Source organism: Apaloderma vittatum, unplaced genomic scaffold, assembly GCF_000703405.1.
Source record: "Apaloderma vittatum isolate BGI_N311 unplaced genomic scaffold, ASM70340v1 scaffold4293, whole genome shotgun sequence".
NCBI classification, from domain to species: Eukaryota; Metazoa; Chordata; class Aves; order Trogoniformes; family Trogonidae; genus Apaloderma; species Apaloderma vittatum.
In genome coordinates, this window is record NW_009708451.1 from 7,840 (window position 1) to 29,310 (window position 21,471).

The 21,471-nt window shown below is 40.8% G+C and overlaps 1 protein-coding gene across 1 annotated transcript in view; it reads right to left on the reverse strand.

Moving 5' to 3' along the window:
• LOC104271765 (microtubule-associated tumor suppressor candidate 2-like) overlaps positions 1-13,219 on the reverse strand; it is a gene marked incomplete at its 3' end in the record, with an annotated part of 19,518 nt that extends 6,299 nt beyond the window's left edge. Inside the window, exons 1-2 of the mRNA XM_009866547.1 lie at positions 10,928-13,219; positions 4,893-5,133 (exon numbers count right to left, since the gene is read on the reverse strand). Of these exons, the coding sequence (XP_009864849.1) occupies positions 4,893-5,133; positions 10,928-13,219 (2,533 nt within the window). The remainder of the gene's footprint in view (positions 1-4,892; positions 5,134-10,927) is intronic.
• Between the last annotated feature and the right edge of the window lie 8,252 nt (positions 13,220-21,471).

Sequence of the window (21,471 nt, forward strand, 5' to 3'; positions counted from 1 at the left end):
GGAATGCTTGGCTCTCTCTAGGGAGAAGGCAAGGTATGGAGCATTTGCCTGCTGCTGCACCCAGTTTGTTACCGATATAATTTTTATGACTGACAATTTGGTACAACAGTCATATAGAGAACCCTTCTTATACAACGCATTTTGGTTCTTTAAAGACGCAGCAATTGTTAGGAGGAGAGAGGTGGCAGATAGGTAAGCTTTGAGTATGGTGACAATGTCCTTAGCAAAACTCTGATGAAGAAGGGCGTGCCTCCATTTGAAGTTCTTGATTTTTCTTCATGACATAGAGTCAGATAGCTCTGCCAATTGAAAATATTGCAGATTAGTGGAGGATAGACACTATTTTCCTCTCTGAATTGCCATCTCTTTCCTTAAATAAGAATTTTGCGAGCTCAACTTCAACTACTTCAGACTGCAAACCTACAAAATAAGCACACAGTTGGAGTAGCAGTAATGCAACACTTCAGAAAGTAACCACAAAACCCCTTTTCTATCATCAAATCTCATTTACTTGTTCATGTATTAGGTATTCCTGAGAACAAACATGAAAGCAAAGCTATCCTACCAGGAGAAAGCTGTAAATATATTGTAGCACTGATGATGAAATACATAATACATATGCAAAGACATAAATAAATGCGTATATCTGTGTGTGTCTGAGTAATCAGAAACATTGCTGTCCTGATTTATACACAAACTGCATCTTTAACAGGAGTTGACTTGCTTAGAAATGAGAGGAGCTGCCAGACGCCCAGGACTGGCAAATTTAATACACAGAGAGGTGGTAAAGAAACATTTCATTAACTCACTGTTTGGGAAAAAGTACCATAAATACCACTGAAAAATGTAAAATTAAGTGAAGGTAGAGTAGAATTAAGTGACGTTTCAATGATGAGATCTCTTATACTTTTCAGAATCAGACATTAATCCCATCAAAATAATGAGCTAATTCATGTAAATCCTAACATGCTTGTTGCAAGATGTCTTGGAGGAAAACATATTCATAATTTATTTGTTATAGACACAGCATCTGTCAATCCTTGTTTTGAATTAAAAGTTTCCCATAGGAAGAACAGTCAGTTTACATTAAAAAAATTTAGCTGTCATAGACACTACTGCACCTTTAAAAACATCATGATTCAGTGAGTTCCCATCTACAGTGTACAATGCTTTTTCTTATAGTCAGGCTTCTTTCTTTACCCATCTGAGCCAAATCATCACCCAAGGAGCAGCGCTGTCTAATAAGAAACTCATAACCAATGCCAGCACATGGGCCGTGTCCCACAGACAAAGAAGGATCACTGCTCCAGTCACATTTTAGGTGTCACACTTAGAGTTCACACTTGTGTGATCTTTCATTACTGTTTTACTTTCTGCCTGGCATGTCTTAAAACTAAAGAAACCCTTAATGTACTTGTAGTACTTGCAGTCCATCACAGTAGTTCAGGGATTTAATTATCAATTACTTCAGAGACAGTTTTATGAGTATTAGTATTATACACCGGCCAAATCACTCAGCTTATCAGTGCTGCTTAAACAGATTGCTACATTATGAACAGCATAGCAAAGGGGAATAAAATCCTCATTATGAGGCACTGCTTCTGTCCTCAGTAGCGTGCCACCGTGATTTCAGTTTAAAAGCCTCTGTGGTACCTCACACTTTGTCTCAGGATGGCAACTGGCTCGATTCTTCTGCTTCCACTACCCCAGGGCAGGACTGAAATCACTAGGATTAGAAACTGGATTAAAAGCTCAGGATCAAGCTGCAAGAGATGCTGATTAGCAGTCTTGAAGTGGACTGGTATCCTTGAGAGAAAAATACCTCCTAGTCCCCAGTTGCTTTTGCAGCAGTCAGCCAAGCCCTCACACCCCACAACATCTGTGAGCAAGGGTCTTAACAGCTCCATTTCCAGTATGCTGACCATATGTTCATGCATTTCACTTACTTATATTGGTTAATGTGACTCTATAAAAGCTGTTTCTCAAATACTGCATCAAAATTAATAACACAGATTAAAATTTAATACCGCAACTAACGGCCAAATTAAGGGAAAGTAGTTGGAAATGGTGTTGGGTACCTTAAAACAATTGGTTAGATGGTGCCTGGCCCTATTCGCAGCCCCTCTAGTCAGCCCCACACCAGCTCTGGCATGCCAGGGGTTGCTGTCCCATCCAGGCTCTCCATGGCAACCAGGGACCCATCTCTGGTCCACATTTGTGCACCAGCGTGGACACAGCCACAGAAATCAGTTCTCTGCTGCCCTTCTACTCCTATGCCGGTCTTGTTCTGTCTGCTGTCACTTCAGTCTCTTTTATGGGCAATTAATTCTTCTCAAAAGGGATTATAAGATGAAAAGGCTGGTATGCTGACCTATGAAGTTACACGTGGCTGAGAGAAAGATTAAGTCATTTGAGAAAAGAGGCTTTGGGCAAGTAAAAGGTGATTATAAGCCAATTTGGATGGATAATGGGAAATAAAATGCCAAAAAATTAACGAATGTAAAGTAACTAAGATATCAGAAATACATGAAAGATCAATAAGGGAAGGCACTAAATCTACAGAGAGCAATGAGAAATACTTTGCAACAGAATAAGACGTTGCAAAAAAATTAAACACGTTCTTCATCTTAGAAGGAAAAGGGAACGTAGAATGCCAGAAGTGAAAACAGTGTGTCCTGGGGTGACAGTGAAAAACTAGAGACATTAGCAACATCTCCAGAACAAGTCTTGGGTAATTTAAAATCAATAAAAACAGTCAGAGCCCAAAGACCAGATGAGACACACTTCGGGATACTGGAAGAGATGGCGGGCAGATTATTGGACTACCACGAGTTATCTTTAATAGTATCTTTGAAACTGTGAAGTATCAATTGACTAGAAAGCAACAAGGAAAATAACAGTTGTAGGAAGGAAATTATGGACAGCTATGAATTAAATTTGACCTCCAAAGCAGACAAAGTCCAAGAAATTATCAGTGAGAAGATCAAAAACTCCAACTTTTAAAGAAAAGGAAAACTTCAGGAAATACAACTGTATAGTGGAATAGGAATCACACTAACGGCTAGTGCAATTTCCTCATGTATACTTCTCATGCACTGGCATTTTAAAGGCAGTATTACAGACAATAAATAGGACTGATAGGCTGATACTGTTTAGATTTTAGAATGCCATATAATATAGGAAGACAGTAAACTAATACATAAAAGATAAGTTCCTATATGGATTAAAAATGGCTAAGGAAAAGTCATGTCTGCAGTCATCGATGATGTAGAATAATATGGATGATGGATACATGATGGATGAACAAAAATCAAGACAACATTTATTTCTAAGGATCAGAAATGCCAGTGGATTTATTAATGTCCTATTCGCATATTCCTCTCATATCTGTCTCCCAAACTGGTTCCCATTACGCAACAGCTTATTCTTCTCATATTCTGAACTTGCAGCCTCCTGCAGTGTCACTTAAATGGAAAATATTATCCAATTGCTCTCTACACCTGTATTCCCATGTTCAGTGCTGACTGAACTCAACTCACAGGATTGAACTGGTATTTGCGACCCAGTGTGCAAGCAGAAGTCACACACAGCTGAGTTTGGTCAGCTTCTGCTAATGGCATCAACATAGATAAACTGCAGGTGCAGAGTCAGATAGTAAAAGATAGAGGATAGTGGCAAGAGGCACTGTGTTACAGAGGATATTGATTTTTCTGATCAACTCCAAATCCCAGCAACCTGTACTGACTGATATTGACATCTCAGGGTAAACCAAGACACTCTCCCATTTCCATTGTCATTTTCTCGAAATCTCTTCGGCAACTTAGTATGGAGAAATAGACACTGGGGAGAAAAAGTAATAGTTTTCAAATGCCTGCACAGAGGAGGAGATCCCACATTCACTCCAGAAAGAAGAGGAAGTAAATTGCAACCAGAAAAGAATTAGGCAGTATGCTAGGGAAAACTTTTAACTTGAAAGCAGGTAATGCATTGGAGCAGCCTGCTTTCAACGGCTGTGGGATCTCATACTGGAGAGTTTGATAAATAGTTTTTCATGAACAGTTAAATAAACATCTATCAGAAGGAATCCCATCCTGGGGCAAGAGAAGGGACCATATGACCCCAAGTCATTACTTAACTTTATCCCTTTTGACTATTTTTTAAAATCTCTGTAGACTTGTAGGCTGTTGAACAGCTGCTATGCTTCACTGTGGCCATGAACGATTTCCACGTGTCTCTGAACTTGTTGTTTTTTAAAAGGACATTGTTACAACCTCCAAGCTTTTCGAGGCTACCAAGAATGTCTGTAGAAGTAATTATCTGTCTTGCGGCATCTTATCCTTCTGACTCTTCTCTTGCTTTTCCTTCCCTGTAATTCTCTCCAGGATCATGATGAGCTGGACCGTAGCTGGGAAGAAAAAGGTATTGGAACTGTTGTCTCTGAAGATGTGTATACTAGGGCTTCAGAGATTCAAGACCTCCGCCAGCACATATGAAAACTGCCCAGGCTTTCAGAGCACAACACAGTAAGGAAAATCAGACTGAATGACAGGGTCTTCATGATGCGAGAAATGTCCAATTATTTTCTGCCAGACAAAAGCAAAGATTTTTCAGGCATTTAGAAGGAGGAGGAAGATAAAAAAGAGCACAGGGAGAATTACTACTGAAATTGATTCTCCTTCTTTGGCAATGACCTTTTAAAACAACCTTTGTGCAGGCCCCAGATTCCCTAGTTAGTTCTACTGCGGGGTAAAAAGACACACCTCGAAGGGTGCTGTTGGAGCTTTGTAGTATCAGATCATGTTGCTCATTTTGTCATATTTCTATCTAAAAAAAAAAAAAAATTCTTATTGGTGCCTACAGTTAAAAGGAAGGAAAGAAAGTCCATACTTTACCTGAAGCATCAGGATGGTAGAGGTTGGGAGCACTCGTTATTTCTGCTTGCTGATGGAGACAGCTACCTGAGGATCTTTGACTTGCAATAAGAATCCTGCTCTTTGCAGACGGTAACCTGGACACTGCACCCAGTCCTAACTGTGGCTTCAGTATCATGGCAGATCGATAAAAACTTGGTGGGACCTCGTAGTGTGTGTATGGTGGAGGGCAAAATTCATCTTTCGCAGGCCTTTCCCCAACCTACAGAAAAATCATTAACACAGATATTACACAATAAATCAATACATCAAAAGAATATGGAGCTCTAAATTGCTCGTAAAGGCTAATTTTCCTTGCTAGTGAATCTGGGTTTCAGAGCACTGCAGACTGATCATCACTTTCAAAAAATAATGGTCTTACCATATGAATCACTCTCAAAAAATACACGCTTTAAAGTCTCAATGCGTAACTAAACCCAAATAAAGAACTGACCTCTTCCCTAAAGAAAATAGACAAAAAGAAGACCTACCGTTACTGACAACGAAGTTACCGTTAAGTCCTGAAAGATTATATAATTTACAGAGGCAAATACACCAAGAGAGTGTGTAAGTGGAATTTTTATTAGAAGTTATTCCAAATACTCATACTGAGGTACAGTTTTGGAAGAAGTCAGTTTTAACTTAGATAAAATTAAAGCTGAAGGTATTTTGAGTTCATTTCATCAGAGAAATGGTATTGTCAAATTGTTTGTGTAAGAAAAGAAAAAAAACACTCTACATGTTCTGGCTGCAAAATGTTCATTGTAATCTGTGCCTCTGAAGTTCCTAAAAAGAGACCTGGTTGTGGAGATGGGCACATTTCTGTATGTTACATTTTCAGGGGGCCGTTGAATATTCCAAAACAGAGCTACAAACCCAGCTGCCCATTTGCATTGGAGGGAAAAAAAAAAAAAGGCAAATTTGCAGATGTAAAACATTTACTGTTTATCACAAATAGATGCTGCTTTGCTAAAATCAGCAACAAATCTCTCAGTATTTTAACGGGCATATACCACATGGAGAGCCCAGTAAGTCCCAAGCTGGAAGTATCTCCAGCAAACTGGCTGTTGCAGTCAGGGAATGAACTGGCTCCCTGATTCAGCCCTTGCATCTTTCTACAGTCAAGCTGGGTTCTGACTCCCACCTCACTACATTGCTTTGTGACTCGGGACAAGGGCACAGAACAATGATGTTAGTAGTTTTCATCTGTCATTTGCAAAGAACTGCTTGTTCTTCTGGGTAAAGTCCAATTCTTTTACCATTTTCTTATATAATGCAAAATCATCATAATGTAGAAAGGACCCATGAATATATATTCAGTGCATTCCATTTAGGCCACAGAAGAAAAAAAAAAAACCAACAGCTTAGGAAATAGGAAATCTGAAGTAAATTTGTTTAAAAATTAATCCAGAAGTGCCATAGGCTACCTAGGAAGAAATGTAACTGCCAATTAACTAATTCTGCTGTAAGTTATGATGCATATAATACACCAAATCGATTTCTATTTAGCAATTATAAGCATTTAGAATATGCACTTCAATATTGGATATAAATGCTTTGATCTTAGCTGCTTCAAGAGCTTTAATTCTAATTTAGCAAATACTTAATATGCTAAAAGAGAAAAGATTGGCTTTAAACTATTAAATATATAATCTCTGAGGCCTTTGCACAGGTACTAGAAGAGTGGATGCAACAAACAGTGCACATTATATTTTTGCTCCATATTTATTCCTTTGTGTTTGCAGTCTTTTTCCTTCCATTAGATCTTCTTGATTCCTTTTTTATTATACTCCTATGACCCATTTCTACAAGTTAGGATGCAGCTTTTTACTGTATAGATGATTATCTCAGCTTGGACTACAGGAGATGCTTTGTTTCTTATTTCCAACTTCTACATACGAGTTTGTTTTCTTGGATAAAATTCAGTTGTCTTTTTTCTCCCTGAATTTCGGTCAGATCCCACTATATACTTGTTATCACTTCATAATTAACTGACTGTGAACACACCAATGCCAAGTACTTCAGTATAAGGAATATAGAAAATCTTTAAAAACAGAAAAGACGCATTTTTATAAAATGGGTCAGCTTAGCTATACCTTTAGACACCTCATTTTTTTTCTATATGTTAGGAATAACACAGAAGGTCAACAAACATGCAAAAAAACCCAATCGAAACCAAGCATAAAACATCTTCTCAAGCTGAGAGAAGTGAGAAGGATTTAGAATAGAATCATTTAGGTCGGAAAAGACCCTTAAGATCATTAAGTCCAACTGTAATTTATCCAAATATTTCTTAAGAAATAGATGCTTTTTTTTTTGAAGAGCCCAGTTTTGGAGGACATAAACTTGCGACGAAGACACATTACTTTTTCTTTTCTGTTTTACGATGAATTCATGAAGTGTAAAATTCAACTGGCCTCAACAGAATTGTATGCTGTTATTGATTACATGGCCATTTTAAAGCTCTTTCGAAAGACATGGATTAATATGAGACCTGTTAGCACCTTATACTAGATTTTTGTACTGAGGACTTTGAAAGAAATGATCTGTTGCAGCCTGTCAACTAAAGAGAAACTCAGTTCAGAATTTTCATTGTGTGTGGCTGTCTGCTCACTTCCCACTCACACCATTTAATGAATTTGCCAGAAAGATCTGAAATGTCTGCAATAAATACTTGGAGCATACAGGAATTTCCAAATCCGTAGCAGAGCTGGCAGCATGGCCAGCAACTAAGGATGCCCAACACTCCTTCATGTTACTTTGTTCATAACATTATCAAATATTAATGCCTTAAGCAAGAATTTTCTTGTCAAGATCCTATTTCAGGGAAGCAACTATTTGGGAAAGGAGTTTGCGACATCAGTTCAGGGAGTTCAGAAAATGACATTAGGGGGAAAATTGCCAGTTTGATTATGCGTAAAACAATTCCCCCTTCCCCTTTTTCCCCTACAAGAATTTTGTTTCAACAGGCTCTAGTTCATACCCTCCACTGCAGAAATATTTCTGTGCTGCAGAATCACGGAATCACAGAATGCTGGGAGTTGGAAGAGACCTCTAGAGATCATCTAGTCCAACCCCATGTTCTCATCCATGCTGGTACTTGGGAACATCCTCTGAGGGAGCACATGCTGCCAGAGGTGGATGCTAAGTTGGGCAGAGTGCTCCCAGTCCAGCAACATGGACAACCCTCTGTGAGCCTTCGAGTCTGTGCCCTCCCACTGTTCAGTTCATTAGCATGGCTACAGCCTTTGGGTGCCTGTTATTTCCCACAGAGGTAACTGGGAACACAAAGTGGCCACAAATTCCTACTGGTGCTGACTAGAAGAGGCTGAGATACATATTGGAATGGGGAGTCCATGCTGGGATGAAGCCTGTGAAAAGTGGAGATCTGCCCTGGACAATGACTTGTTTTTCTAAGCATTTCACTTTAAGGTGGTTTCCACCTTTTGGGTTTTTTGGGGGGAGACGAAGATCTACCTTCACACCATGCTGAGGTTTCAAGGCAAACGCTAGAGGAGCTGTCAACATCTCAGGTAAGGATCCTCATTTAACCTTAACTGGCCCTAGTCTCTAAGCACAGCTGGAGACAAGCACTGCCTCCATGCCTGAGCTGGGATTTTTGTCCGAGCTGCCCTGTGGGCTTTAGCACAGGCAGCTCAAAGAGTCCTGCAGGCTCCCCATGTTGTGAAGGCACTCCTCAAGTCTTCCTCATAGACCTCTCCAAGCCTTGCCTTGGAGTCTCCTGTTTGACACAGCACCTTCCTGTTTTTTCTAGCTCATAGCACCCAGAGAGGTATTTAATTGTTCCTACCATTTAGCTAGATGAAGGTCTCATTTAGCTTAGAGATTACAGGTCTGATTGATAGCAGCTATTAACAATCCCTGTCATAGCTACGTGAAGAGCTATAAAATGCTAATCAAAGCTCTCCAAAGCCCAAACTGGATGTGTGAAAACAGGGCAATCTGGGATTTTTTCTCTCACAAAGTCAGTAGCAGTCCTGCCCCAGCATCATCTTGTCTCCAAAATCTCTGCATCTTCAACACTGTCCTTTCACCAAAGTGGTTTTGATCTATCTCAATCCATCCTAATTGATTTCTTTCGGATTACACATCAGTCATATGCCATGAACCCATACAACACACAGGTGGTCTTATAAGCCACTTCCATGGATCATTTTCTCTTGATTCATACTGGAGTCAAATCAGTTCCCTTTGCATTCCTCTAAGAGTAAGGTAATTGCTTTTAGGGTGGCAGCCCAAGAGAGCAAACACCACTCTCTGCTGTCAGCTCCTGACTCCTGAGCTAATGCAAACTCAAAACACAAACTGCATTTTGATTGACTTTTCCTTCCCACTCTCAACTCCAGGCAATGAGCTTCTCTGAAGAAGCAGTTTGCTTGGGTTCAAATCTTCCCGTGTTGAAATACCCATCCAAAGTCATATTTCCTGGAGGAGTGGGGGAAGATGCTTTGGATCTTCTCCAGTTCATAAGTGTCCTCCTTCTAACCCTAATTTAGAGTAAATCATGGTGCAGATATGCCACAACCTGAGTCCTTCTCAAGTCAAGAACAGCACTCAGCAGCTCACAGAATGTGTCCGCTGAAACCTGCCTGATTATCTGAACCCCAATGTATGGGCCATAGACACCTATGGTCTTCAGAGGGTCATGTCACCCTACAAACAGCCAAACAGCTGCACAGTCTGGGTTATTTTGGCTTTAATTTCCATTGTCATACATTAAAGAGTAATAACCTAATATTTTTCCCTCAGGGTGATTGTGAAGATATAATGGCTGGCATACACAAACTCATAATGACTTTAATAATTCCTCCCCTGGATGCAAAATATATGGAAACTGAAGTTAGAGGGGAACAGGCAGTGAGAATTTCCCTTTCAGTGTTTGAGATGAGATGGTGCTCTGTGAAAAACTATAATCCATGATCACATCAGTAGGTTACCTGTTAACATGTCATGAGAGTCAATCTACACTCAGACATGGTATCTTAATTTGGGTATTTGACAGCTTTTGATTGTCAACACTGTCATCAAATTTGTTATTTCAATGCTCTTCCTTGGATAAATACTGTATATACAATGAAGCAAAAAAAAATTGCATTTTTTTTAAGACTGGTTCAAATTAAAACACTTGTGTTATCTTCAGTACTTAAATAAAAAGCTTGGTTGTTGAGCTACCACAGGTCTCAAGCAGCAGACACAAAGGCACATCACAAACCTGTATGTAGCTCCTTTTTCTCTGTCCTTTCTCCACTTTCCGAGCAAGGTCAACCTTCCTTCACTAAGCTCACCTCACAGCACAAATTTCAGGGAACCAAAACTCCTGCCCAACTTATCAAGGTGGAATCACAGTGAAATATCAGAAGCCAGAATTGGCCAGAGGGACTTTCATCACATTTTGGCTACTCAGGAAGGTTTTGCTCTCCAGGGAGAGGAGATTTCTTATTTGAGGTGATCAGCAGAACACATGACATTAAAATGAGTCACAAGTAAATCTTTCCTGTATAATATAGATAATCTAACAAGAGCTCTGATAGTCCCTGGGTTTCAGCACAACTAAACAGAAGGGAATTAATTTAGAGCTCTAGTGCTCTGTCAGCAAAAACCTGCCAATTTTCCCATAAGGAGGAAAAGTCTCTGTGGGCAAATTATATTAGTTTCCCAAAGCTATTCTTTGGGGAAAAAAAAAAAGAAACTCCTTCTATGAACAAATTCAAACAGCTTGTCTTTCCTTTCTAAACATCCATATTTACACTACTAGCAGGCGATCAGTTTGCTGGAAAACCTTGGAGAAACAGATGACAATTCCCAGTCACGGATCAGACATTGCAACACGGTCAGTGCCAGAAATGGTTAAATCAGTTTATTTCTAATGATCACATATTGCCTTGATTTAGGATTTATTTCATATTTAAGGTTTCAGAACTAACTTCTGTCAGCAACAAGTAAGCAAATGATCACCACTTGGCATACAAAAGAGGCTGTCAAAGCTACCACCTTACCTCCTGCAGAAACTTCTCGCTCATCGGACTGAAGTGATGGCCTGGGGGCCTAATTCCTGACACCACCAGTCCAGAACTGAACAGTCTTGGCTTCTGAAGGTCAGGTTTGAATTTGTCGTACAGGATACTGGTGGGTTTCACCTCCCCTCCGTTGGATGCCTTCTGCTCCGTAGAGATGGGCATGCCACAGGCAGGGCTACCAAAGGGCAGCCCTGCCGGTGCAAACGAGGGGTCAAGCTGCTCTATCGAACGAGGGTTTCTCCTAATGTATGTGATGATTTTAGGTCTCACAGGTTTGGGCCTGGGTATGGCAGGTTTAATCTCAGCACCTTCTTCCAGCTTTTCACTGCAGTCACTGTCCACACCTGCCTTATCTGTGAGGGAGCCCTTGGAGTGGACCAGGATAGGTTTGGGGATGGAGCTGCTGCAAGCAGTCTTGATAGGCACTTTAGGGGATATGTTTAACAACTGCGTACTGTCAATGGGAGGTAGGACTGAGGAGGGCGACAGTTTGTCAACATGAAGCGTGTAAAGCTCCTTCAAATTACTGTTTGATAGCATGGGCTGACTATTAACATCCAGCGTTGCCACCGGGCGCATGGGGGTTGGGACACATAAAAAGGCATCAGCCTTTGCTGAAACATTACAGCTCTCTGGTGTTTCCTCTGAAGGATGTTTCTCTGCATTAGGTGTCTTTTTACTTGGAACCGAAAAGCTCAAGGTTTCCGCATCACTGTCGTGGTTGGCAGGTTGTTGGTGTGACACTGTCTGTGCACCGCGCGCTCCATGCTGATCTGAAGAATCAGAAGCAGGAACAGCAGCATCCTCAGTGCTTCCTTTGACTAACATCAGTTTATTCTCGTTAACTTTCAAGGGTTTGCTGTCAGGTAGATTAATGCTAGGCATAAGAGATACCTGCTCACCAACTGTTTCAGCACAATCTGCATCAACTTCATGTAAATTTTCGGTTTTTCTACCCGTCACTTTGCCACTGGATTTGCTACCACAGGTGAGTGGGAATACTGTTTCCACTTCTTCATCAGCAAAATATTTCTCACCAACCTGGCTAGCTGCCCTGTTGTCACTGTCATTGCTTCCTCTTCCTTCCCCACCAATGGTGGTGCTGTCACTTATCAATTTGCCATCAGGATAGGTTATGACCTGGCTCGACAATGGATCCTCTGCTTTATTAGAGGGACCTTGAAAATGGGATGCTTGAAATCTTGACGCATCAGACCCAGAGCCTTTCTGTTCCTGTATTGCTGTACTTTCATCTTTTTGACATCCCAGGAACTCTACCAGCATAATTCTCTCAGTCTTTTGTTGGCACGTAGTTTTAGATTGTAGAGATGATGCAATCCTAAGCTCCAGTTTTTTATTTTTATCACCCTGACGTAATTGTGCTTCTGATTTACTGGCAATCTCACTGGGCTTAATAACTGAATTTTGTGAATGAGAAGTATGCAGTGTGCTTTCAGTGTTAACATTTGGTACATTTTCTGGTTTACTTATTTTCTTGTTCCCTGAGGTAGATGGTTTGGAATAAAATACAATATTTTCCTCTGAGGTATTGTCAAGTGGATGAAACACCATCCCTAGAAAATGATCCGTGGATGTTTTTTGTGATTTCTCTGGATTTCCTATCAAATGGTGTGACCTGTCGATGGAGTCTAATGATGCAGAAAGCACACGTTTACATGACACACGACCAACGCAGTCCTTTGCAAATGTTTCTGACTGAGGCGAGAATTTGCTTGGTCTTCCCAAAGAAAGCCTTTTTATTCTCTCCATCTCCACAGTCTTGGATATTTTACTCTTAGAAAAGTTCTGGGGGAATTCAACATCACCTTTGGAAATAACCTCCAGGCTGGCATCATTTGTGCTACTTTTTAAATTGGACAAACTTTGTCCTCGGCTAATCCTGATATGCCTTGATATGTCCTTAGCTTCACCGGTCCTACAATCTTTTCCCATTTCTCTGCTTGCGGTGCAGGGTAGCTTACTTTCCTGTACACTGGTGTGACAGGTCTGAGAGTCTTTGATGGTCGAAGGTTTATTCTGCTCTGTATTCAGATAAATAACTTTCTCTGATCCTTCAGAGTGCACATTCCCACTCTCATCTGTCAAATCATGTTTCTTAGCATCCTCTTCAGTGGTTGTAACTTTTGTCACGATTTGGTTGGCATTGGTATCCCCCACACTCACTATGCTTTCATTATTATTTTTTAATTCGCTGCTGTTGTCCTGAAGGTGGGTATAACATGACTTGTTGGGGATTAACGGAGCACTCATTTTGAAGTTTCAGGTGACTGCTTTTTTTGGCAGTACTAATTATTAGGGAAGCTCCTTTTTCCCAGTCAGGTTAACTATTACGCATGCTTCGATTATACATTTAAATTATAAACTGATCAGTAAAAAATTTCTCATCAGAAAGCTTGGAGTCTCTTGTCAGAGTCACATTTTTGTGCTGCTCAGTTGTCTTTCATGCAGCCTCTGGATGTAGGAAATCTTTTTGACATGCAGTAGAGAGGTTCAACGAAAGCAAAATAGATCTGTCAAGTTCCCTCTGAATGAGCGCCAGTTAATCCAGCCAACCTATGAGGGGAAAAAAAAACAACAAAAACCAAAGTGTTCCACTGATGTCATAGAATCATCATAGAATCATGCTAACTAAACCAAGTAAAATCAACAGTACTCCCAGATACATCCCCAGGATAGAGTGTTTTCAAACACTTTAGATTCTGTTTCAATCACAGCTTTGCTCCCAGCAAAGATTCTTAATGTAGCATGGATATCTGACTTGAGAAGTAACACACTTAAAATTGTCCTGGTTAGGAGCGTGGTTGCTGCTGTTTTTAATCCACATAGATTTACAACTGGCAATAGGCATAAATAGCTAGGTGAGGATGTGACCCTACATCAAGGTTCTAAGCACTTTGATATTGCTTTTACAATGTCTTTATTACACCAGGAGTGGCTACTCGTTGCATTTAAAGCACCAGTGTATGGACAAGCCATATGTAAAAAAATTCCAGCTCCATTAGGGAACGTTTACAGTTTCTCTCCTTGCCTTGTACAAATCACTGCTGTACTTGTGCTCATAACCCATCTCCTTTGACACTTCTTTGCCAGATCTATAGATGTCAAGAAAGCAGAACTATGGCTAGAAGCTTGCAAAAAAAAGCCCCTGTGTTTTTCTGTGACAACTACATATATATATGTTCAAATATAGACGAGTATGTTCAAATATAGGAGATTATACACCAGTTCCAGTACAGTGCAGCTCCTTCTGGCTTCCTCCCACCTGTGGCTTTGGGAGCCCAGATTTTGTCCTCTGTCACCTCCAACAAGATGAAGGGGAAATTTCTGTCTATACCATGAGCAAATTCCCTCTCTGAGATATTTCTTACACCCTGCATGTTCATACTCTTCATGATAAAGAAAGGGGGACACTGGAAATTGAAACATGCCCCAGAGTTCACAGAAAGCTGATTTCAAAATGCTTGCAATGCTCCCAGCTGTGCTGGGGTTCTAAACTGGGGCTTACAGGGGCACTAATCAGAAGTACTGATTAAGACCACTGCTCTGTCTGCACCGTGTGGGTGCAAGGCTGGGATCACGTTTCTAACATGCACTATGAGCAGGTGCTCCCAGCCTTCACATTCAGTTCAGCTCTGCTCCCAATATCTGGCTCTGAGCTCAATCCAATTTCTTTATACAGTTGGCTGAGTCTGGATTCAGGCTCCTGGCACAGTTCCAGCTCTTTGGCAAACAATAACTAATTAAATTAATTCACAAAACAACACAGTACTAAGAATTTCACTTCAACACCACAGAATTGTGTTATTATAGAGCTCATTTGCAAAGGGTTGTAAAATAAGACTTCTGTGTTTTGTCCTTATTCCCAGAGAAAGAAGAATCGAATACTTTCATTATGGCATTTTTTGGTTCATTTCTCATTGTCCCCCTCCCCTAGCAAAAGAAAAAGACAATACCAGAATTTACGTATTCAAGCTGAAAGCTGAATGCTTTTCATTGGGCAAAGCATGTCTGTTCTTGTCTGTCTGGATAGCCAGGAAGGGGCATTGATGGGCTGCAGAGGGAGCTTAGTTTGATCAGCTCTTTTCTCTCTCAGTTGGCAAACGGGAACACTCTGTGGTACCAAAAATGAGGGCCACAAAAATTGATCAGAGGGATGGAACACTTCTACTATGGAGAGAGGCTGAGAGAATTGGGATTGTTCCACCTGAAGTAGCTCTGGGGAGACCTACTGCAGCCTTTCAGTACTTAAAGGAGGCATACAGGAAGATGGACAAAGAGTTTTTACCAGGGCCTATAGCGTTAGGACAAGAGGTAATGGATTTAAACTAAAAGCAGATTTTCAACTAAAAGATTTAGACTAGATACAAGGAAGAAATTCTTTACTATGAGGATGGTGAGACACTGGAACATGTTGCCCAGGGAAGCTGCAGATAACCCCTCCCTGGATGTGTTTGTCTCTTCTGGTGACATCTAGTCTCAGATTAAAGACGTCACAAACTTACAATTTACATCCATCCAATTACCTAAAAACATTTTTCTTCTTCTGCAAAATATTGTGTATTTAACTTTGTAATCTATTTTCCAGTTGTGATTACAATAAATACACAAAGATGGTTGAAAATAATACAACACTCCATTCTGCTATAGAATATACTGACAGCACAGGAGTCCTGATAAATGAATAAAAATATAATCAAGCATCTATGTCAATTAATAATTTATCAATCCACTTTTCCCTGTTTAGGAATACAATTTTTTTGCTTTTGCTTCAATGAATGTGATAAAGACTTACATACTGTGATAGGCACATTTGGGAGTAAGATGTACGGTTTTGTGTTACATTTGGGACCTTAGAGTATTTATCATTCTCCTGTAAATAGGTTTCATTTAAGAAGTTTGGCTTGGATTTTCTGCAGGATAGTTTAAGTTATGTGGCACTTTCCAGGCTCGACTTCGCTATGCTCTTTGGAGTCAATGAGATGAAAGGACTCAGATGTGCCTGGGTTCTGCTGGCTCTTCCTCTATTTTTTATTACTCACCTCTCTTGACTGATGTTGGCTGACATACACACATCTAAAGTTACTTCCTGCTGTACAGGAACACTCTGAGGCAACACAGATGTGAACCTCCTAACTCTTCAGATGCCCTCTTTAGCACAGGAGCAGGGCATAAGAGGAGACTCAACCATGGCAACGACACCACCTCATCACTTAGCAACGTCTCACTGGGGACCCTGGATGAGAAACATGACTGCAAGTCTTAGAGACTGGGCTTGGTATATGTAAACATTGATACGGGTAAACATTTCTTGATTGTGTATAGTATAAAAATGTCCCCTCTGAATTGCTAAAAGTGGAAAATGAAGTCATAGCTCTCCATGTCACAGCATCTTGGTAGGATGCAATAGCTACATTAGTGAGAAAATCTTTACCAAGTGATGTGAACAAGACAGACTAGAATAAAATTGATATCCACCAGACTACGGTTAGCTGTGAATCCCACAAGGAGAAGAAAAGTTCAAGGAGCTAGAAACATAATGAAATACTTTTGTTTTACATCAGCAGTATCAGTTTCCTCCTGAGATGTGTGTCTCTTAAGAGCCTCTCTTCTAAGCCTGAGCCCATTTAACGGTGATCTAGGAAAGAAGTCTACAACAGTTTCTTCCCATTTACTCTTGCAGTTCCTCCCCTACATTCTGCTCCACCCTAAACTGCATTTGGAAGTCTTCCAGCAGGTCCCACGTTACCCTCTGGATACAGCAGGGAGAAGGTGAAGGTGAGCTGGATGATTTCTGTCCCATGGCACATAGCATGAACTGTATCAGCAGAGCTCAAGTTTGTAAAACGTGGCTGGCTAAAAAAAGAAAGCAGCAGCCTGCTTCTAAATGCGAACAGCAACTTTTTTTTTTTTGGTTAAACGAGCAGCACAGAAATATTCTTATTCTCAGCAGGCACCATATAAAAGAAAAATGGTAAAGCATTACCATGTTATTGGCTGTCTGGTTTTTTTTCAATTTGCCACAAAAATAGAACAGTAATGATTACGAGATATGCAAAGAAGATCTCAAAGCACATGGAAGAATAAAACTGGAAATGAAGAAACCTGAAATGTGTTGAGACGTTTGGCTCCTGTATAAACATTTCCTAATGCAGGCTGTCACAGCTGCTTACATATCCCGATACTGAAAGTCTAAAACCAGAATATTTACAGCAGGATACATTAAAAACATCTAGTTGTATTAGTAACACTGTGCATGTCTTAGGCTGATTGTTCCTTTAGTACAAGGTGTATGAGAAGCACATGAACATATTGGGGGCTGATTAGCTCAGTCGGCTGAGTGTGGTGTTGGTAACACCAAGGTCCTGGGTTCGATCCCCGTTTGGCCCTCATGTGTTGCCTGATCTAGTCGAGAGGTGGCGTCCCTGCCCATGACAGGGAGGTTGGCTTAGACGATCTCTAAGGTCCCTTCCAGCCTAGGCCACTCAATGATTCTATGATATTATTAACCATCTGCCACTGAACTGACGTCTCTTGCTATTACCATTAAAAAGAAAAAAGCAATGATCCGAACAGAATGGCCATCTTTGTTACAGCACCCACAGATAAACTCCTGCAGAAAGAGACCCCCCCCAAAAAAATCTCAGCCCACGAGAAAGCCGCTCTCATCATCTGACCACTGCAGTGATGGAGGAAGAAGGATGAAAGCAGAAGAGGAATATATTTGCATGAGGTGGGAAACAGATGCGAGTTTTACAGTTACTACAGAAAATTGGCATGAAGAGCAGTCTCCTGATCTGCACAGTTGTCCTGAGAAATGCCACTTTGAAGAACTGGCAAAGCAGCCCCAGCCTCACTACGGCCTTCTCTGGGAGACAAGATAACACTGCATCTAGTGCCAGGGCTGCAAGCTGCCAAGAGCTGAGAGCCATGGATGAAACAAATACAGTGCTGGAAGGAAAGGAGATGGGAATACCTTCTTGAGAAGCCCAAAGCGTTATGAAGGACTACTTCTAATGGTGACAGAAGTTGAAAGCTTATACCAGGACATTAAAAAAAAAAAGCCAACAAACCTCTTGGAGTGGGTGGTTAGAAGTGGTGGAGAAGCGCTCACCCAGGCATGTGATAATTTTGTTAATGTGATTTGGAAGGCTGAGAACTAAGATTTGGATACACTCCCCGATGGCTTCTATTCATAACGAAGCAGACCCAGCTGTTTGGGGAAATTACAGCATAATCTCATCATTGGCAGATCTTACGGAAATGCTGCTGTATATCATGAAGAGGAGAGTACTTCAGATAGACAACTTTCTCACCGACAAGCAACTAAGACATAGAGAAAAGAAATGGTAGAGCAAATGCTAAATTTTTACACACTGGAAAATTATAGGAAGGCAATTCTTACAACACTGAAATGATGTGAATATATCAGAGGCTTTTGTAAAGTGTGATTGTGTAGCATTTTTAGAATTTCAGTGGTTTAGTGGTTTTAATACATATAAATATAGTTATGAAAACTGGATATGGAATAGTAAATGGTTACATTAGCAAAGTTTTTCAGTTATATTTTATTTTTTATTCACCAATAAAACAAGTTCTAGTTAATTCAACTTATTAATGAATGTATGCTGGTTTATCAAACTGATGATTATGAACAAAAACAGATTTTAAACACGTGCCACATTTAGCTTCAAAATTTTCAAAATCAAACTTCCGCTTTTTACAATTCCAAATAATATTTCAGGATAAAATTTCCTTCATGCTGACATTTTAAAAAGCTTTCAAATGGCAGCTCAGGTGGCACAGAAAAATTACTGCTGCTACTCAAATTAGTATTTATTATCTTAAATAACAAGGTGATAACAAGTCCAGTGGAGGACTCTAGCTCTTGTCTATGAGGAGATGTTTCTTAAAAAAGTAAAAACTTTTTCCCTTGGGTCAGTATTTCCCTTTTTACTTCCAGTTGCCACGTCCCATGAAGGATATCACAGATACCAAATGTGCCAGGTATGGTCACATACCCACACGGCTGCTCACCAAGCTCCTGAGCTCCTGAAAACTAAGCCTATTATGAACAAGATGGTGATGGAGCTGGAGGGGGATTGCTGAGAAGGATTCAGCCCAAGTCCTGTCCACTACCAGAATCAAGCAGAAAATGCCCAAGTCAGAGTACAGCCTCATCCTCTGAGTCACAGACTCATGGAATGGTTGGAGTTGGAAGGAACCTCCAGAGATCATCTAGTCCAATCCCCATGCTAAAGCAGATTGCCTAGAGCACATTAAACAGGTGGGTTTTGAGTATCTCCAGAGAAGGAGACTTCACAAGACCGCTGGGCAGCCTGTTCCAGTGCTCCATCCCCCTCACAGTAAAGAAGTTTCTCCTCATGTTGAGGTGGAACCTTCCGTGTTCCAGTTTGTGTCCATTGCCCTTTGTCCTGTCACTGGACACTACTGAAAAGAGTCCAGTTCCATCCTCCTTACATCCACCCTTTAGATATTTACAGACATTGATAAGGTCTCCTCTCAGTCTTCTCCAGGCTAAATAGTCCCAGCTCTCTCAACCTTTCCCCTTAAGAGAGATGCTCCAGTCCCTCAATCACCTTTGTTGCCCTTTGCTGGACTCTCTCCAGGAGTTCCCTGGTCTCTCATGAACTGGGGAGCCCAGAACTGGACACAGTATTCCAGATGTGGCCTCATCAGCGCAGAACAGAGTGGGAGGAGAACCTCCCTCTGCCTGCTGGCCACACTGTTAATGCAGCTCGGGATACCATTGGTCTTCTTGGCAGCAAGGGCACATTGCTGGCTCATGGTTAACTTATTGTCTACCAGGACTCCCAGATCCCTCTCCTCAGGGCTGCTTTTTAGCAGGTCTACCCCTAATCTATACTGGTGCATGGGGTTGTTCCTCCCCAGGTGCAGGACTTTACATTTGCCCTCACTGAAACCGGTTAGATTCCTCTCTGCCCAACTCTCTAGCGTGTCCAGGTCACATTGGATGGCAGCATAGCCCTCTGGTGTGTCCTCCCAGTTTTGTATCATCGGGTCTTCTGTGCTCACTCTCTTTGGTCTCTTTCCCCAGGGATTTTGGGGTCAAACCTGAAGCAATGTAATATCCTTATACAAAACGCCTGAGAGATGCTTAAGAAGCAGCACAACTCCTTGTTTGCTGGAAATCATGGCCACATGCATCTTTCCAGAAAGTACAGCCAAATATCAAAGTGCTAAAGCAAGGCTGTCCCCTGATTTTTCCACGGGAGGCAGACATGGCAGCATCTCTCTCCATGACCTGAAGGAATAGGGCTGAAAAATGAGGTGCCAGCATGAGACCTCAGCCCCGGAAATCATTGTGTCTCCTGGCAGTATTACAATGTATAATTGGCTTGCTAGCACAACTTTCCTTACTGAAAGAAAAAGAAAAAAAGGAAAATATGTTCCATGTTGGAAACATATAAATGCTTACTATAGCCTTAATTGTCTATGTATGGCAAGTGGAGGGCATCAATGCAGCAGGCTGAGCAAAGGGTTTGCCCTGTTTTTTCTTTGGCTGAATATCCCTTTTCAGCATTGGAGCACTTTGTCTCACAGGCCCTACTGTGGACAGGAAACAGCCATGATCACGTGCCACTGCTTTTGACTAAAGAAACCTGTGGCCACTTCATTTCCTTGTGAAACAGACACACAATTTCTCCTCCTGTGGCAGTGTCAATGCAGAGAGCAGAAATCTTTGCACACCTCCTTAATTTTCCTCCAGTTACACAGGGGGGATCAGTATGTCTTCAATGCTAACAGATCAAAAACCTTCTCAGATAATGTACACAAATTATTTCATTTTCATAAGAAAGTTGTAAATGTCTGGGTTTTGTTGTGTTTGGGTTTGGTTTTTTTTGTCAAAACTGCATTTTGCAATACTAATCTGAAGAGCTACCCTAATAATTTATTACCTGTGAGGGCTGAATTCCCAAAGCACATTATGTGGAAAAGATCCTGCTGACTGCTATTTCAAAGTTGTACAGGATTTGGGATTAAAGATTCCCATTATCAAAACTGACAAATTATTTTAATTATTAACATCAATCAAGTCTCCACAAGGCATAAGTCTTAAAAGTTGTTTTTCAAGACTTCTTTTTTAACATTTCTATTTGCTTTCAAATGTTCACTGTTGGATAAGGCAACACGCTCTGACATAAGCAATCCTATTAACTGGATCTCCCCTTAAAAGGCAGAAGTCTCTGATCATATTAGCAATTGTAACCAGGAAGCTAAATTCGTATCTTGAAAAAATGTCCGGGTTTATTTTAATTCCAGATAAGTATAACTAGTTACAGGCGTAGGAACAGCTCATACTTTCTTGGGCATAATGTTATTCAGTTCAGGACTTCAAAGAAAAACAAACAGCAGAATCTCCAGGAAAGCCATTGTGAAGAGAGACGATATTAGATAAGAGCATCCTGCTTGTTTAAGTAGTAAGAGCTGGTAAATCAAGCAAGGCAAGACCTCAGCCCAGA